This window comes from Eulemur rufifrons, chromosome 30, assembly GCF_041146395.1.
Source record: "Eulemur rufifrons isolate Redbay chromosome 30, OSU_ERuf_1, whole genome shotgun sequence".
Lineage (NCBI taxonomy): Eukaryota > Metazoa > Chordata > Mammalia > Primates > Lemuridae > Eulemur > Eulemur rufifrons.
The window spans coordinates 21818256-21835785 of NC_091012.1; the positions used below are offsets into that span (position 1 = coordinate 21818256).

General features: G+C 44.4%; 1 protein-coding gene across 1 annotated transcript in view; it reads right to left on the reverse strand.

Moving 5' to 3' along the window:
- Window positions 1–2159: 2159 nt before the first annotated feature.
- Window positions 2160–17530, reverse strand: part of LOC138378827 (gamma-aminobutyric acid receptor subunit theta-like) — a 36215-nt gene continuing 20844 nt past the window's right edge. Inside the window, 3 exon segments of the mRNA XM_069464164.1 lie at window positions 2160–2921; window positions 3693–3949; window positions 4797–4949. Of these exon segments, the coding sequence (XP_069320265.1) occupies window positions 2160–2921; window positions 3693–3949; window positions 4797–4949 (1172 nt within the window).

The following is a 17530-nucleotide window of genomic DNA, read 5'->3' on the forward strand; positions in this document are numbered from 1 at the left end:
CAAAGCATCACTGGGCCAGGGTTTCTGCTGCAACTCCAAGGTTTTCATCAAAAGCTGCTTGGAGATGCGCTGAGGAATGTGGGCCACAGCAAGGACGCCCTGCACCACTGCAGGGTGTTTGAATGTGACTTTGCAAACGTTTTAATCCTGAGCATGCTCTATTCTCACCCTCAGAAGGCTTTCTTGCTCTCTATTCTGCACATCCATGTTGGCAAAGGAGATTTTGCAAACACTTTTCTTCTTTATAAAGATGGCTTATCCCATGCCCCTTACCCCGTAAAAGGGAACCAGATGTCTACCTTGTATTTTCACACCACAATGGCTTGTTCTGTTTTAAAAGTTTTTTTTTTTGAAATGATTAGGTATGGCCCGTTCACTTTCATGGGGATGCATCCACAAGCACAGGTCCAAACGTTGTTGCACATACACTTGCATGCATGGCAGTATAGATTTACAGCGATAGGCACAGCAGTATGCAGCTTCTCAAAAGGTTGTACATGCACCTAGACCTACGTTGATACATACGAACACATCCAGGTATACAAGGAAACACAAACACAGAAGCATACTTAAAGGGAGGAGGGCAGAGGGGTGAGGGGCTTCAGGAGAGGCTTCCGAAGGAGAAAAGGGGGTACAGGTTGAGTGCTTGGTGGCGATCACTCCCTCATGGCCTCCATCAATGAGGTGTAGCTGCTTGGCAAGCTGAAGCGCAGGCCAAGCCTACTTCCATTAGGGGCCCTGCTGGGTGGGCAGTGACCATGTTCACCATCTGCTCACTTCCCCCTCCTTGGCTGGCCACCAGCCAGTTCCTGTAGAGACACCCCCGGTACCGGTACCATAGAGTAAGGTTGGGGGCCTGGGAGAGAGGCAGACTCCATGCTGGAGCATCCCCTTTTGCGAAGGGGAGAAAAGAAAGGGGGAATTCTTTGGTTTAGAGAGTTAGGAGAAGGAAGAGCAAGTGGGGTGGGGGTCTGCACGCCCTGAAGCACGACACACAAGCTCCGTTTGTTTTCTTTGCCACACTGGGAACAATGTGCTTTGCCTTTCCTGGCTCGCAGGGCTCCTGTGAGGGTCCGATGGTGTCCTGGGTCAGTGAGCTTGTTGACACTGTGCACTAGACAATAGAAAGGATTAGTATATAGATTTACAGTAGATGTTCATCTGCTAATCTGGGTCAGACGGTGAACTCCCAAGTCTGAACTTTCCTAACCCTAGTGCTTATTCCCAAGTGCTTATTCTGGGATTCGTGATCAACTCAGCGTCTGATAGCAAGGGAACTCCCGACTCAGACAGATGTACCAAGTCCCTGGTGTCAGGCATTCTGAAGCAGAAATACAGGCAAGAGAAGTTCCCATTCCTCCAAAGAGGCCAGCTCAACAGTGTCACCTCCAACTTGGCCTTGTCCCCACTGCAAGCTCCAGTTGGGTGTGTGCTCCGTCACTTACCCTGACAGGTAGCTGTGCAGCCTCACCCACCTACATTCCCCTCCCAACCCTGCACCACCACGCCGCATTCTAAATACGACAAAAAGAGTGGGAAAAAGGCACTTACAAATGCTCCCCGAGTTTCCCATGGCCAGTTCCCTGAACTTCCAAGCCATGGCTAGCTCTTCCCCTGTGCACCCCAGCCCAGCCCAGCTTGACTTTTTCCTATAAAGCCCTAAGCAGAGGGTGAGCAAGGTCCATAAGACCTAGGAGAAAAAAAAAAAAAAAAAAAAAAAAAGAAGAAGAGAAAAAGTCATGAAAAAGAAAGTTTGACACCTCAGGGGGACAGAAAAGCCCCCAGAAACGTTTGTGAGCAAGGCTTAGATCCTTCCCCTGTCCCCAAGCCTGGCTGCCCCCTGTCCTCTAAACATTCCCAGGGGCCTTTCCATGCTTACTAGCCGTGAGAAGTCTTTGCAAAGGTGAGCGCCTTCTAGCAGGAAAGGAAATCAATGTGCTCTTTACCTCCAGATCCTCCTCAGTCCCTTCCTTTCCAGCCAGAATACACGCTTTCCAATCACTCGGCAACTCATGTTTATAAAGAGAAGTGTGGAACTGATCAGATTGCCCGGAAAGCCACAAAATAAAAGGAATGAAGGAGAGAGGGAAAAATAAAACCAAAAGAAACCATAAAGGAGCAGAGCACAGTGTCCCTGCCGCTCTGGGGCCACTGGGGGCCTAATAGATGTGGTACACCCAGTAAGCAATGTTGAACAACCCAAAGGCCAGAGGGAAGAGGAACCGGGACCACTTGTCAACCTTAGGGACGTAGTCGGGGTTGAAGAGATCGAAGGAGAACTCTTCGGGGAAGGCGCACCCAGGGCTCGGGGGGGCACTGTCCTCAGACTCTGAGCTACTGTCCTTGTCTTGGCCACTGGCCATGAGGTCATCATCATCCAGGCTCCAGATACTATCAGCATCACACTCGGGCTGCTCCTCAAGGCCAAGGCAGCTGCTCTCAACATTGACGTCATCGTGTAAGCTGTGGATCTCCTCCAGCTCACGGTTTGCTTTTTGCACACAGCCCTGGCCACGGCGAAGCACGGGCCGCCCACTGGGGTGACGGCCGTGGCTCTCGTCTGAGCTCAAGCTCCCATCAGAGTCTTTGGAGTGACGAGTCTCAGCACGGCCATGGGCCTTGGCACGATTGCGGATTTCGGTGGGAATGACACTGTCACTGTTCTGGAAAGCGTTAAAGCAAACACCGTAGCCAAGGCGGGCCCGCACTGAGGTGGAGGGGAGATTGCTCAGGCTTTCTGCGGTGGCCAGCGGGGCCTGGCCTGAGAGAGAAGTGAGTGGGCTGAGGCTTTCTGAGGTGGCCAGCTGGGCCTGTTCAGAGATGGACATCAGAGAACTGAGGCTTTCCGGGCTATCCAGGGGGGCCTGAGCCGGGGTGTTGGGAAGAGAGCTGACTCCGTCTTCCACGATAATCAGGCCATCCTTTGAGGAGATAATGGATAGGCTCATCAGTTTCCTGTGGCCTAGGTGGCTATGCACGGGGGCAGGGAGAGGGGAGGGTCTTTCCTCATCAGCACTTGCATTGTTACTGTCAATCTCTTGACAGACAGAGCCGTCTCCGCTAGGGGTCTCTGGTGTGCAGGGGGCTGAGGAACAGGACCAAGAGGCTGTCAGCATGCAAGGGCAGGCCATGGCGGCTGCCAAGCGGATGTCTGCCTGGGGGCAGCTGCTCCCTCGGGAGCGCTGTGTGGTGGATGGAGGCCTGCTCAGGCAGGCAGGGCTGGGCTCTCTGCGAAGGAGGAGGGACGTTGTTGGACATTAACGTACCGCCCACAGCAAGAGCCTCAGCACTGCCTTGGGAGTCAGAAGTGCCAAAGAAGGCAGGGTAGGCAGGCCAGCCTCTCCGGCATCTGTCTTCCTTTCAGCCTCCCTCTGCCCATCTTCCCTTCCAGCTTCAGTGCCTGCCCTGGACGTGTGCAAAGTGGATTAGATTTTGTCCAAAGGTCTGCAGAAATTCAGCCTTGCCGTGTACTTGCTTTGTGACCTTGGACAATGATCATGTGTCAAGGAGTGATGATAAAGAGTCCTACTTCCTCGTTACCTGTTCATGTGTGTGTGTGTGCGCACACACGTGTGCTGTGTGTCTGTGCGTGTGAAGATTAAAGGAACTACGAAATGCGGAAGGGTCAAAAGCGCTAAGCTGGGGCTCCACAGGTGCTCAGGGAAAGCTTATTGTCAATCAAAAAGTCAAACCTGCACGTTCCCCACCACCACTTCCTAGTACCGGTAGTGGGCAATGACTCTTCGTGGCCTCCTGCGTCACCTATGGGGGCGCTGAGGTCCCCGGCTGTAGAAAAGATAGTTGATGTAGACATACTCCAGCAGGGACAGGAACACGAAGAACAAGCACACGAGGATATAGATGTCGATGGCCTTGACGTAGGAAATGTGGGGGAGCTTATCCCGCAGATGAGAGTGGATGGTGGTCAGGATGAGCATCGAAGTGAGACCTACAAACAGAACGGCACCGGCTCAGTCTCCTCTGGTGGCTGAGCTTCCTGGCAAGCCACTGGGCCCCTGGCCATCTCTGGAGTGAGGAGGGCCCTCAGCAAAAGCCTGCACCTCTCTGGGCCGGGGAGCGCCTTTGCTGAAGTGCTGGCTTTGTTCCTCCTCCCCCATCTTGAAGCCCAGCCTCTGCCTCAGCAGTCCACGACATCCCATCGCTCTTACGGTCAAGTGCCAAAACCCCAGCCAAGGCTGCTTTTCCGTGATTAACACCTGTGGTTCCCCCTTGCCCTGTGCTGGCCCCTTCCCCTTTTGTCTTCCTTTAGTCCCTGGGAAAATTTTGTGAGCCCTAAACTATTACACAAGTGCAAAGGTTTAGTCCCGAATGATCTCCTGAAGAAGGAGGCCGAGGAGTCTGCCCCAAAGACGGTGACAGAGAAAGCAGGCCTGGATCTGGGGCCGATTAGAGGCTCCTTCAGGGCAGCTCCTCTTGAAGCCCTGTTGCCTGGTAATGCGTTATGATGCCTGGATTAAATCAATGTTTATTGTGTTGTATTTCTGTTCTAAATGTGTGACTTGTCCATTGAGTTATGGACTCAACAAACTATGAATTCTGGTACTTTGGGCACAACATACCAGGATTGCAAGTCTAGTGTGTTTTTCACACCCGTCTCCAATGTCAGTCTCTCCACCGGGGCTTGGCCGAGCACCTACACATACGCCTGCCGGAAAAGCCCTTGCTTCCTTGCCCATGCAGTCACACGCTGCGCCAGGTACCACTCCCTTACGCTCGCCTTTTTTATTCCGAGGAAGACAACCCACGCTCCTCCCTGGGACGGAGACAGGACCTACCAATTGTCACCCTGGCTGCAGAGGAATCATAGTTCATCCAAAACGATATCCAGGAGAGAATAGTGGTGAGGACCGTAGGCCAGTAGACCTGCCCAAGGTAGCTGCTGACTTCCCTCTGGACCTGGAACTTGAGTATCAGGCGCACATAGGACCCTGGCAAGGAGACACACTGATGTCAGTGTGGCAGGGCCCAGGGGCTTTGCAGGGTGGAGAGGCACACAACGGAGCGGGCGGTGACCGATAGGCAGTTCAGCCTCTAATTCTCCATCCACTGGCATCCCGCCTGAGAAGGCCAGTGAGAATGGAACGTCTCAGCAGGGCCCGGCCACGCCCCCTGAGCTTTGTTTGGTCACTGAGCCACTCCCCAGCCAATGGGAGCCCTGGGGGACCTTAGACATCACAATGCACCATCCTGACACCTGCATGCGGATGGGGGGATGCTGGAAGGCCTATATACTCTGGTTGCAGAAAGGGAAGATTCCTTTAGCACCCATAAAGATCCTTGCTAACACATCTGCCACCCTCCTCATCTCCCCTGTTAAATTCTGGTGGGTCACATGGCAGGGAGAAGGTGTCTCCCACAAGCTCTTTTTCGTGGCCACCCCATTCGGTGCTTCACTCTGTTCTCTCCCACCCTTCAGCATTACCTGCTGTTTATATTTCTTACCTAAAATCCTGCCTAGGTAATGTGGCTATAGTTTCTCTGGAAATGTCAACAATTCCACTTCTGTCTACAGATTGTTTATTTTATATTTATTTATTTTTATTTCAGCTCATTATGGGGGTACAAAAGTTCAGGTTATATATATTGCCCATGCCTCCCAATCCCCCTGAGTCTGAGCTTCAAATGTGTCCATTCACCAGACAGTGCACATCTCACTCATCATGTAGGTGTGCACCCATCCCCTTCCCCCACCCCCGTCCCCCCAGTCAGAACTTCAAGCGTGTCCATTCCCCAGGCAGTGCGCATCACACTCATCAAGTAGGTATACACACATCCCTTCCCCCCCAGCCCCCACCTCTGTCCGATACCCAATTGGTGTTATTCCCAAATGTGCACTCAGGGAAACCAGTTTGCTGGTGAGTACATGTGGTGCTTATTTTTCCATTCTTGGGATACTTCACTTAATAGAATGGGTTCCAACTCTCTCCAAGACAAACAAAGAGATGCCATATCACCATTATTTCTGATAGCTGAGTAATATTCCATGGTATAGATATACCACATTTTGCTAATCCATTCATGAATCGATGGGCATTTGGGTTGTTTCCACATCTTTGCAATTGCGAATTGTGCTGCTGTAAACATTCGGGTGCAGGTGTCTTTTTTATAGAATGACTTTTATTCTTCTGGGTAGATGCCCAATAATGGGATTGCTGGATCGAATGGTAGGTCTACTTGAATCTGTTTAAGGTATCTCCACATTGCTTTCAACAGGGGTTGCACTAGTTTACAGTCTCACCAGCAGTGTATGAGTGTTCCTGTCTCTCCGCATCCATGCCAGCATGTATTGTTTTGGGACTTTTTGATAAAGGCCATTCTCACTGGAGTTAGGTGATATCTCATTGTGGTTTTGATTTGCATTTCCCTGATGATTAGAGATGCTGAACATTTTTTCATATGTTTGTTAGTCATTTTTATATCTTCTTTTGAAAAATTTCTATTCATGTCCTTTGCCCACTTTTTGATAGGGTTGTTCGATTTTCTCTTACTGATTTTCCCTTACTGATTTTCCTGAATTCTAAATAGATTCTTGTTATCAGTCCTTTATCTGATGTGTAGTATATGACAATTTTTTCCCATTCTGCAGGTTGTCTGTTTACTCTCGAGACTGTTTCTTTGGCTGTGCAGAAGCTTTTTAATTTGATCAGGTCCCGTTTATTTATTTTTGTTGTTGCTGTGATTGCCTTAGGGGTCTTCTTCATAAATTCTTTGCCTAGGCCAATGTCTGTAAGAGTCTTTCCTACGTTTTCTTCTAGAATTCTAATAGGTTACTAAGAGTCTTCATGGCTCTTTGTTCCACAGTGAGTTTTGTAGCAGAGTAAATATAGATGAACACGGGAGGAGTAGGTCACTGCTACATGTGACTGCATTGTCTGTCTACTGCCAATGTTTCTCAAAGAGCAAGGACCCAATTGTAAGGAATGAGTATTTCTTTTATTTCAAATTGATTTCCTGAGTAGTTCATGGTATATTTGCTTGCACTATTGCAGTATTGCAGTAGTATTGCAGTACTGCAGTATTACTGATGTGATGACAAATTGCTTTTAATTTTTTTATGGGTACCTAATAGTTGTCTATATTTACGAGGTACATGTGATGTCTTCACAGAGGCATGCAGTGTGGACTCATCAAATCTGGGTGACTGGGCTACCCGTCACCTCAAGCATTTCTCGTTTCTCTGTGTTAGGAGCATTCCAATTTCACCCTTCTAGTTAATTTACAGTATACGATAACTGGTTGACTGTAGTCGCCCTGTTGTGCTGTCTTATGCTAGATCTTGTGCATTCTGTCTGGCTATATATTTGCACCCGTTAGCCATTCCCACTGTATCCCCGCTCTCTGCTACCCTTCCCAGCCTGTAGTCCTACCATTCTACTCTCTAGCACCGTGAGAGCAATGGTTTTAATGTTTAGCTCCCACGTGGGAGTCAGAACACGGGAAGTCTGTCTTTCACTGCTTGGCTTATTTCACTTAACATAATGTCCTCCAGTTCCATCCTTGTGGCTGCAAATGGCAGGATTTCATTTTTTTATGGCTGAATAATACTCCATTGTGTGTGTACCACATTTCCTTTATCCATTCATCAGTTGATGGACACTTCGGTTGATCCCAAGTCCTGGCTATTGTGACTAGTGCTGCAGTCAGTGTGGGAGTGCAGGGATCTTTTCCACAGACTGATTTCCTTTCTTTGGATCCATGACTAGCAGTGGGATGGCTGGGCCATAGGATAGCTCCATTTTTAGTTTATCTTCCTAACATATAACCCTTGACTCTTCCCAGCCTGCCAGTAGCTTCCCCTCCTGAATTCTTAGACATTCACAGACCAGTCCCTCCGCCCCCCGTTAGATGACCCCTTTTGAAACTCCGTTGGCTGTGTCCTTTCTTTCGTCCCCCAGGGAGACATCACTCTCTGACGCAGCTAAGCATCACCCCGTGCTTTCCTGTGCTCTTCCTGCACAATAGCTATGACTCGTTTTTCTTCCCCCTTCGAAATTTCATGCCTTTTCCTACTAAGCAGCTATTAACCTCCACTTTTTTACTGCATAGTTCCAGCAAGTTGACCTTCCATTCCTATTATGCAACTTTTATGTGATTTCTATTTATGTGTTTGCTCCTGACCCCCAAATATGGAAGAGATTGTGTATTTATCTTTTAATCCCTCCACAGCACTCGACACACTTTGCTTTACGTAGGATGCACTATTTCACTGTTTGTGGAACGAAGGGTAATGATTTAAATCACAAATTTTTTTTATTTTTATTTTTTAATAATTGAAGAGGTCGTTCTACAGGTCAGAATATTCCCTTTAAGGAAATCATGTTTTGTTTACCATTAGGGATGATAAATGTTTTAATACCTGGTGGTTTGGAAACTTACTCAGGGATTTCACGATTATGGCACTGATCGAGGGGAACTTAGCTCTTTTTCTGTTCTTTGCTCCACCTTGGCTTCCAAAGTTCATTGTCATATTACTTCATGTAAGGGGTGTTAGCGTTGTACTTCCTATTACAATAATATTTTGCTCAAGTCACACATTTCTATGTTTATGCAGTGGGTATTTTGGTGTTCATGCAATACTCAGTATGGTTTTTATTTGGAATAAATAATGACCATCATTTGAAGTTTAAACTGTACTTCTTTTGAAATGTGTCTGTACGTATTTATAACGTAATGAAACGTGGTGGTTTAGAAGTGAACTAGGCTTGTTGTTTTAGAGTGTCCAGGACCTGGAGGAGGATCATGGAAATCTTATTGGTGAAGGAAGTGAACTTGGAAAAGAATTCGGCGCGTTGCCAACAAAACTGATGATGCAAAATGTAAGTATTGTGTATTTGAAACTCAAAACTAAGGATTGATTAAGCACTAAGGTATTGTATTGGCTGAATTTTTCATAATACACAAAGATGAAAGAAATGATTAATATCTCTTCCTGTAACAGCAGCGGGAAGAAGTGGCCAGTGTTCAGATGATTATACTGTCCCTGTTATTCTGATGACACTTTGAAGTTCGAAGCTGAACCTGTGTGATAGGATACGGTTTTAAAATGAGCTACATGAAGCTATTGTGGCCTAAAAAGTCTAGTTTCAATTATTATATGTTCTTTGTTCATGTGTTTGTTCAGCGCCAGACCCCCTTTCTGTTAAAACTCAAATAAAAGCTAAAGAGTTCTATGAGTAGCAGACGTTCCAAAGTTGTATGCTTCAGGCTTTCAGCCCCTTGATAGTATTGGGGACTTTGTTTCCCTAGCACTGTCAACTAACTTTTAGCAATAAAGATGATTCAACTTTACGTTTGGCCTCAGTGGATCTGTGTCAGTCTCAAATGGCAGAAATCACAGGTATGGAAGGTTACACTGGTCTTCCTTAAGAAAAAAGTTAAAGAAGATAAAATCTATGTACACCCTTTTGTGCAAAATTAGTAAGTTACAAAACTGATTCTAATACCATAAAACTCCAGAGGAAATATGTTCTGCAGATTTACAGGACTTAATAAAAGCAATACAAGTTTGTGCCCCAGAAGATGTTACACTGCCAAAAATCATTAAGACCAAGACTAAGATATATAAATATCACTTGTGAGACATAGATTTGTGAAAAATGTCACTTTCACAAAAAAATTCAAAATTTCATTTAATTTATTTGTGTCCACTCTTATTGATAAATCACACCTGCCCTTAGCATGAGCAAAAGTATTTAATTAATGTATATATACCTAGTGACCTATGGTTCAATATTGTATACCTTTCTGTTGAGACAGAATATTTTTAAAAGTGTGATGTTCAGTTGGCGTATGCGAAGTTGATTTTATATGCATGTAAATATGAGAAAAATTAATTCTCTCCCTTTTTCTTTTATGTGATTGATGGTTTTATCCATGAAACACAAAATCTTCAATTGTACGTCTTGCATTTAATGAACCCGAAGTTGTTTCCGAATTTGATGTGTATAAGTCAGTGAAACTCGATCTGTTGCTGAGTTACTCAAAATGCTTTCATGCCGTTGAAAAATCCACTCCCACTTAGAGAAGAGGAGTGACTTTCTCCCGAGTTTCTGCATGTGGACAATTGTTATTCTGGCCCCTGAACGCATTCTTCACTTCGTTTAACTTTTTTCCAAATTTTTAAAAACAAGTGCACTCCTATTCTATTTTCCAAACTCTGGTATCTTATATAGGAAGAAGTGAGGCCTCCACCGTGAATAAATATTTAATACTCTGGGTCAATTTACTTCCTGACTTTTGTAAAAGATTTTCCCGTTAATCTAAAGTATGTGTTGGTGCTTGAATGTGCTCACTCGGAGAAAGGGGGGGATGTGAGGGGGGATGGGTATATACCTACATGATGAGTGCAATGCACACTGTCTGGGGAAGGGACACGCCTGGAGCTTTGACTTGGGGGGACAGGCGGTACATGGGCAACGTATGTAACCTGAAATTCTGTATCCCCCATAATAAGATGAAATAAAAAAAATAAAATAAAGTATGTGTTGGAATATATGTCTTCAGTATGATGTCAAAGTCCTAAGACGTCCCTCATTTGAGAACTTTTGCCAATAGGTATAGACGTGAAATAAACACTTCAGGCTGTTTTCTGTGCACTTAATTCTCACGAGTATATTCTTTTACCTTTGAGGAATAGAAACCATCACTATTTTGTATTTTGGTCAACATTTCTTTTACTGAAGATGGATGTAGTACATGTTAATTAGTCTCTGAGTTTTCTCATTATTTCATTATGTATCGTGTATGCTTGCTCTATACGTAGGAGTCAGTGTCCGTGAACACAACCGTCACCCACATCGCAGTCTCACAGTGTCCGTGGAGCACAGGCAGCTGACCATTTATCCTGTGATGGCACCGCAGAGGAAACCATCCATTGGATGAGGAGTTGGCAGCCCCGTGTGGGGGGATTAAGTCCTTTCTTGACACCAGGGCTCCTCAATTAAAAGAATGCCTTACCACCAATGGCGTGAGACTTTAGCAGAGACAAACTCAGACATTGGGGTGTAAAGGCAAGAAGGCTTTGCAAACACAGTGATTGGTGACGGCCTGTAGCTCTTTCGGGGCAGAAGGATCCTTAATCCTACGTGGATTGAAGGTGACACGACACTGGGGACCCAGGGGATACAGTAGAACGCATCACATTGTCACATTGCATCTATCACGCAACACACTGGGGACCTGAGGAAGGGTACGCTATAGCTCATGGCCTAAAGGAGAGTCCAGAGCAGAGCTGTGCTCTTCAAACTCTCACAGGGCCTAGGGTTACGCGAAGGTGATACAGTGCCACCGAGGTTTGACTCCAATTTTTATACACCTGATGTTTTACGCTGGTGACCAGCTAACAAATACCCATGAGATTTCTTCTATGCAAAATTTACTGTGTCGAAATCCGTCAACATTTGAATGGCCAGGTTACTAGTTTTGTGCAGATATCTAAATAAAGCTTATCCGTCTGAACTGCAAAACACCTTCATCCCTGCCTAAGCAGTGGGAGGAGATCAAGGCTGCCCTGGCATCTGTGCACACAGCCCCTTTATTGCACCCAGACTGCAAATGCTCTGAGATGTCAGGTTGAACCAGGCAGCCAGTTGCATTTTTGCCCAGTTGAATGAGGGTCCTCTCAGTGCTGCTCATCCAAAACACATTGACACCAATTAGGTAGTAAGGCTTCTCAATCTGGAACCCTCAATTCCTACGTCTGTGTCCCTTAAAACAGATTTGTTCTCATTTCATTGTAAAACACAATGATGACACTACCTTCGTCACAGGACCATCCTGAGGGTCAGTTCGGCAGAAATGGGAGGCGTCGGGCTCCTGTCTCCCCAGTATTCCTCCTGACACCAAGACCATGCAGCTGGGAGTCACTGAGCCAGGCCTTTTACCTCAGAATGGCTTGTGTCTTCCTGAGATTTCCTACTATGCTAAGCTTGAATTGAAGGCAGTGACCTCCTAAGAACCAACTTCTATCAAAATACCGAAAGGTCCCCAACCAAGCAGACAGTAAAAACACTCCTCAAGGTGAGAATCTCCGCCTCCCTGTAGTCTACAAAATATGCAAATTAGCAGTGTTCTGTCCTGACCTTGAGTTACAAGTCTCAAGTGCAGAATGTCGTGGGCATTTGTTTGTTTAAATGTCTAACGTAGCAGATATATTTTGACCCGCAAAAGGTACCAACTGATATGTTTAATTGTTTGTGAGGAAAATGGGATCATTTACTTCTAAGGAATGATATGATCGTGCATAGTGGGAAATGCCATAATAATATCTATGGGATAAGAAAATGAAGAGTATAATCACACAACGGTATGAACATATAAAATGAATAAAAAAGGGGAAAAGGTAAACTTAATATTAAATCCAGGGCAAGGGTTTTTGAAAATACCAACAGTGCAGTATTGTCTTTCTGAATTATTTGAAACGGGCTTAAGTGAAATATTAATTTCAATACCTACCTTTACCATATAGTGCTGCATTGTTGCTCCTCAAAATTAACACTTTGCAAAAGGGATCGTGGAGCTACCTGAATTTCAGTGACATCAGGTGTAAAGAGGAAGGACAACCGGCAGGTAAGGGTTTATGCACGAAAATTAACACTTTGCAAAAGTGATCGTGGAGCTCCCTGAATTTCAGTGACATCAGGTGTAAAGAGGAAGGACAACCGGCAGGTAAGGGTTTATGCACGAGATTCCTGAGTGGGGAGGACTGCTAGTGCTGTCTCAAGCACCGAAGGTGTAGACATGCCTATGGGCTTAGTTTATTCTGACTGTCAGTCCTGTGATGGAATCATCATTTGGCTGCACGGTTAAGGGAACAAGGCTAGAGAGCAACATAAGCTCCCTCACGTGGTCGCGAGGTGCACATTAGTGTGCAGACTGGGGGGAAAGGGACCCACTGATAGCATAGATTAAATTGCTGATAAAAGTTATCAGTGAGGTGACAGAGACCGTTACTCTCTACATCACGTGCCTCTATAAGGTTGGAATATGTTTTACACAATCTTGAATCACTCTTGTAATTAGGAAAAAAATATAACATTGAAAACGATATGACTTGAGGCACATTGTCTAACACACACAAGCCAAATTGACTTAAAAAGTCATGTATTTGCTTTCAAATAGTCGAGTCGGCCCGGGCACCACATCAGATTTGGAGAAGGCAATACATAAAACAGAATGAGCTGCCTTTCGACAGTTGTTGGAGCCAGGTGATCAAAACATGGGGCCCATTATATTCGTCTCTGCAATGTGTACGTTTCACAAGTTTCAAGAACCTCTCAAGTTTTGTACTGTCAAAAAACACTCCTACATCGTGGCTGGATTAGAGAATATCGTGCTAGGTGAAACAAACTGGTATCAGGTCCAGAAGGAGACATACTGCACGCTTCCACTTTAATGAGGTATTAAAATAGTCAAATTCATACAAGCAGAAAGTAGAATGGGGACTGCCAGGGGCTGGGGGAGGGGAAAATGGGAAAGCAAGGAACAAGGGACATAGCGTTTCAGCCACAGAAGATGAGCAAGTTCCAGAGGTCTGCTGTAAGTCAATGTGCATATACCTAGCAATACTGTATAGTACACCGGAAAATTTTTAACAGCGTGCATTTCATGTAATGTGTTGTCGACCACAATAAAAAAAAACCACCTAATTTTCTCATTCTCTGTACTCAAAGCCTCACACAACCTCTCACGGCTTCCCTCTTATGTAGGCCGCACAGTGTACTGGGCAATGTGTGGGCTTTGGAGTCACACAAACTCAAACTCCTGCTCAAATACTAGGTCATCCGGAACCGATTACTTAAGCTGGCTGGTCCTCAGTGTCATCTTTTGTAAAGTGAGGATAAAATAAGATAACCCCTTCTATCTCACACAATCGTTGCCAGGATTCGATATTGCCCAATAAGGACAGACATTATTATTCTTTTATTATCACCTAGGGTAATGCCTGACCATGGAAGGTTCTCAACAAATATTTGTTGAGTGAATTAATTCATCATGTATGAATCCTTATTGAAAGAACACTGAATTCACACTTTCCTCTCCACTTTTTGGCGCTATTACTTTAACTTTGGATTACTTCTCAAGTTCTCGGTCTAGATACAATTATCTGTCAGTTTGTGAATCTAGCACCTTTCCTACTACTCCCCCCAAAGGATCCTCAACTCTGTTCCTCTTCCTATTGTAAGCTCATAAAGCACTTCCCCGGACCTGTGTCTGCCCGCCATCCCAAAGGCCCTTCCTCTACTTAATCCCCAGCACAATTCCTCCGTTCAGCCAGTAAATGTCCTTTATTTCTCTAGGAATTGGCTAAAGACTCACAGTTCCCATAAAAATCTTTCCTGTATTAATGGAATCGAATTACCTTGTGCTTACTTAGGATTTCTTCAGTGCTGAGGGCAAACCTGAAGCAAGCCAGTCCACGCTTAGTTATGCGTGTTCTTCTCCAAAACCCAGGTGTTGAAACTTAACGGGCAATGTGATGATGGTAGGAGGTGGGGCCTTTAAGAGGTGCTTTGGCCATGAGAGCTACTCCCTCATGAATGGGATTAAGCCCCTTGTATTATAAAAGAAGCTTTACTCAGTGTTCACTGAGGTTGCCCTTCAGCCTTCTGCCACGTGAGGGTACGGCATTCATTCCCTCTACAGGATGCTGCCACAGGTGCCATCTTGGAAGCAGAGAGCAGCCCTTGCCAGACAACCGAACCTGCCAGTGCCTTCCTCTTGGACCTCCCAGCCTCCAGAACTGTGAGAACATCAATTACTATTACCTGGAAACTATGTAGTCTCAGTTACTTTGTTATAGCAGCACAAAACGGACTAAAACGGGGTGTGTTAGTAGAGTCAAAGAAATATGTCTCCTGTCTTTAACACACTCGGCGTAGGATCTGGTTGCTAGTGCAGGGGATATTGTGAAATGTCCTTTGCATCCTTCCACAGTATCCAGTATAGTTCTGTTTCCCCAGCATGGAGCAACAGTCCTTATGAGGGTGGCGTGTGCAGTTTGATGTTTGGAGATTTGAGTTTTAATCCTGACTCGATAAGCTGTAAGTATTGTAAGAAAGTTGCCAACACTCCCTGCTTCCCTTGGAAAATGTAGACATAAGGGTACCCACTTTATAGGGGTAATGTGAAGACTAAAATCAATAATACCAGAGAAGTGTTTACCATTGAGCCTCAGACAGTCCGTATCCACTAGGCTGCAGCTGCAATTATTCTAGAATTTGGAATCAAGGTTAAAAGTGGTCTAGGTCTTCCCACTGATTACTATCTGTGGTTTTGAGCTTCTCCTCTCTTTTATAAATTCCGGACATTTTTGTTGAGAGCCACTCTTTGCCCTATGCAAAACTGACATGGGGCTAAAAAGATTCAGTGGGCACCGGAAGCCAAAGGTGGGAATGAGGAAAAGGCAGAAAGTTCTTAAGGAATGGGGAGCAGAGGAATCTACATGGGCAAGGGAAATAGAGATTAGTCTTCCTACCATGTGTGCTGTTTCCTGAGGCGTAATCTAACACACACACACACACACTCACACGTATCTGTATATGATTAAAGAGTAATGATTGCTCTTTAATATTTATAAGGTGTTTCCATATTGTCTCACCAATACTCCATGACAGCTGAGAGCCTCATAATTATCTGTCCTTTGTGATCGTTATCAAGGGGGTCCTCCCTTTTGGGACACAGGAAGGTTTCCCTAAAAAGATCATGAAGCTTTGATATCCATTATTTCATTTTAAAAGTCAACTGCTGCTAAGCACCGCATGCCCTTCTGTTCTACGTTATTTCGGGGCCTGAATACTCGTATATTTCATTATAAAATAAAAGTGATACCCAATCGTTACTCCTGCCTAATTCCTATTTAAAAAAATCTGTCAAAACAAATAAAAGATATCTACAAAGGATTTATGGATATCATTCTTTTCACTATATATTTGTTGCTGATCTCCTAAAAACTGGTTGTTGAACATAAAATCTTCAATATTATGTTAATGAAGTATCAATTTTATACACTATATGCATACTTCACAATTTACCTTTTCCTATTTTATGTAAACCCAACAAAACCATTCATGAACCCTCAAAATAAAAATACACTTACTAATTATATTAAATCTGGAAGAAGAAATTCAAAATTAAGCCAATTAACAAGTTAAAATGTATAACCAAAATGTTTTTTTCCATAAATTTGCCAATCAACTGTCTTCTACTTCTATATATGCAGGGTATTTTATAAGAACATATTTTGTTACCAAATACAACAGAATTTTAAGAATTTCTCATATAAATTTTTATATATTTTTTTTTCTGCCTCTGAACAATTCTAGCTTGTAGAAAAATCTTGCATTGCTCTCAAAATATCTTCTACAAGTATAAAACAAAAAGTGATAAAAATTAGGTAAATTTTAATAAGAAGGAAACATAATTCTACATTAAAGTTAATGGAATAGTCTTTAAATCTATACTTGTTGACATTGTCTGTTTAACAACTTGTATGACCAATTTTAAATGATTGTGTTCACTGCTAATATGCTAAAACAATATAATAATCGTTTCCATCAGACATTGATTAGGAAATTGTCCTTCTTACAAATATTTAAAATGTCTTAATTCTGGATTTCAAAACCCACAGATGACCTTTACAATAATTTGGTCTCCACAAACAGGTAAGATCTATGTAAGAATTCTACCTAACATAAATTAAGGCAGAAATATTCTTTCTTACCAATATTCAAAACACATATTAATTCTTGGTCATTTGTACATGCACACAGATGAACCTTCCCATAACGTTTGCCTTTCTGTTCCTTGACCTACTCTCCAGCAATAACTTGGTCCTCTCCTCTACTTGCCACTCGCTTACGTAGTCATCCTCTAGATTGTGCCACACCTACATAGCACTAATTCTAGCAATGATATGGAGGAACCATATAGCAGATACTGTCCTGAACATTTTGAATAAACTTATCCTATAGGAACTCTTTAATGCTCAGAACAACACTGAAGTGGGTACTCTTAATATGTCCCCTCTCAGACAAAAGGAAACTGAGGCACACAAATAATTTGCTCATGGTTTCACAGCCGAAAATGGTGGAACCAGAGCTAGATCCCAAATAGTGTGAATACAGAGTCCAGGTCCTTGACCACTGCACTATAATGTTTCTCCACTTTTCCCAACATTCAGCCACTACCTTCCTGCCTTTGTAGGTCACTCACTTAAGTACTACAGCTCAGTAGTCTATAGCTGTGGTCCCCAACCCCCAGGCTATGAACTGGTACTGATCTGTGGCCTGTTAGGAACCAGGCGGCACAGCAGGAGAAGAGTGAAGCTTCATCTTTATTTACAGCTGCTCCCCATCACTTGCATCACCACCTGAGCTCTGCCTCCTGTCAGATCGCCAGTGACCTTGGATTCTCATAGGTGCTCGAACCCTACTGTAAACTGCATGTGCGAGGGATCTAGGCCGTGTGCTCTCTATGAGAATCTAATGCCTGATGATCTGAGGTGGAGCTG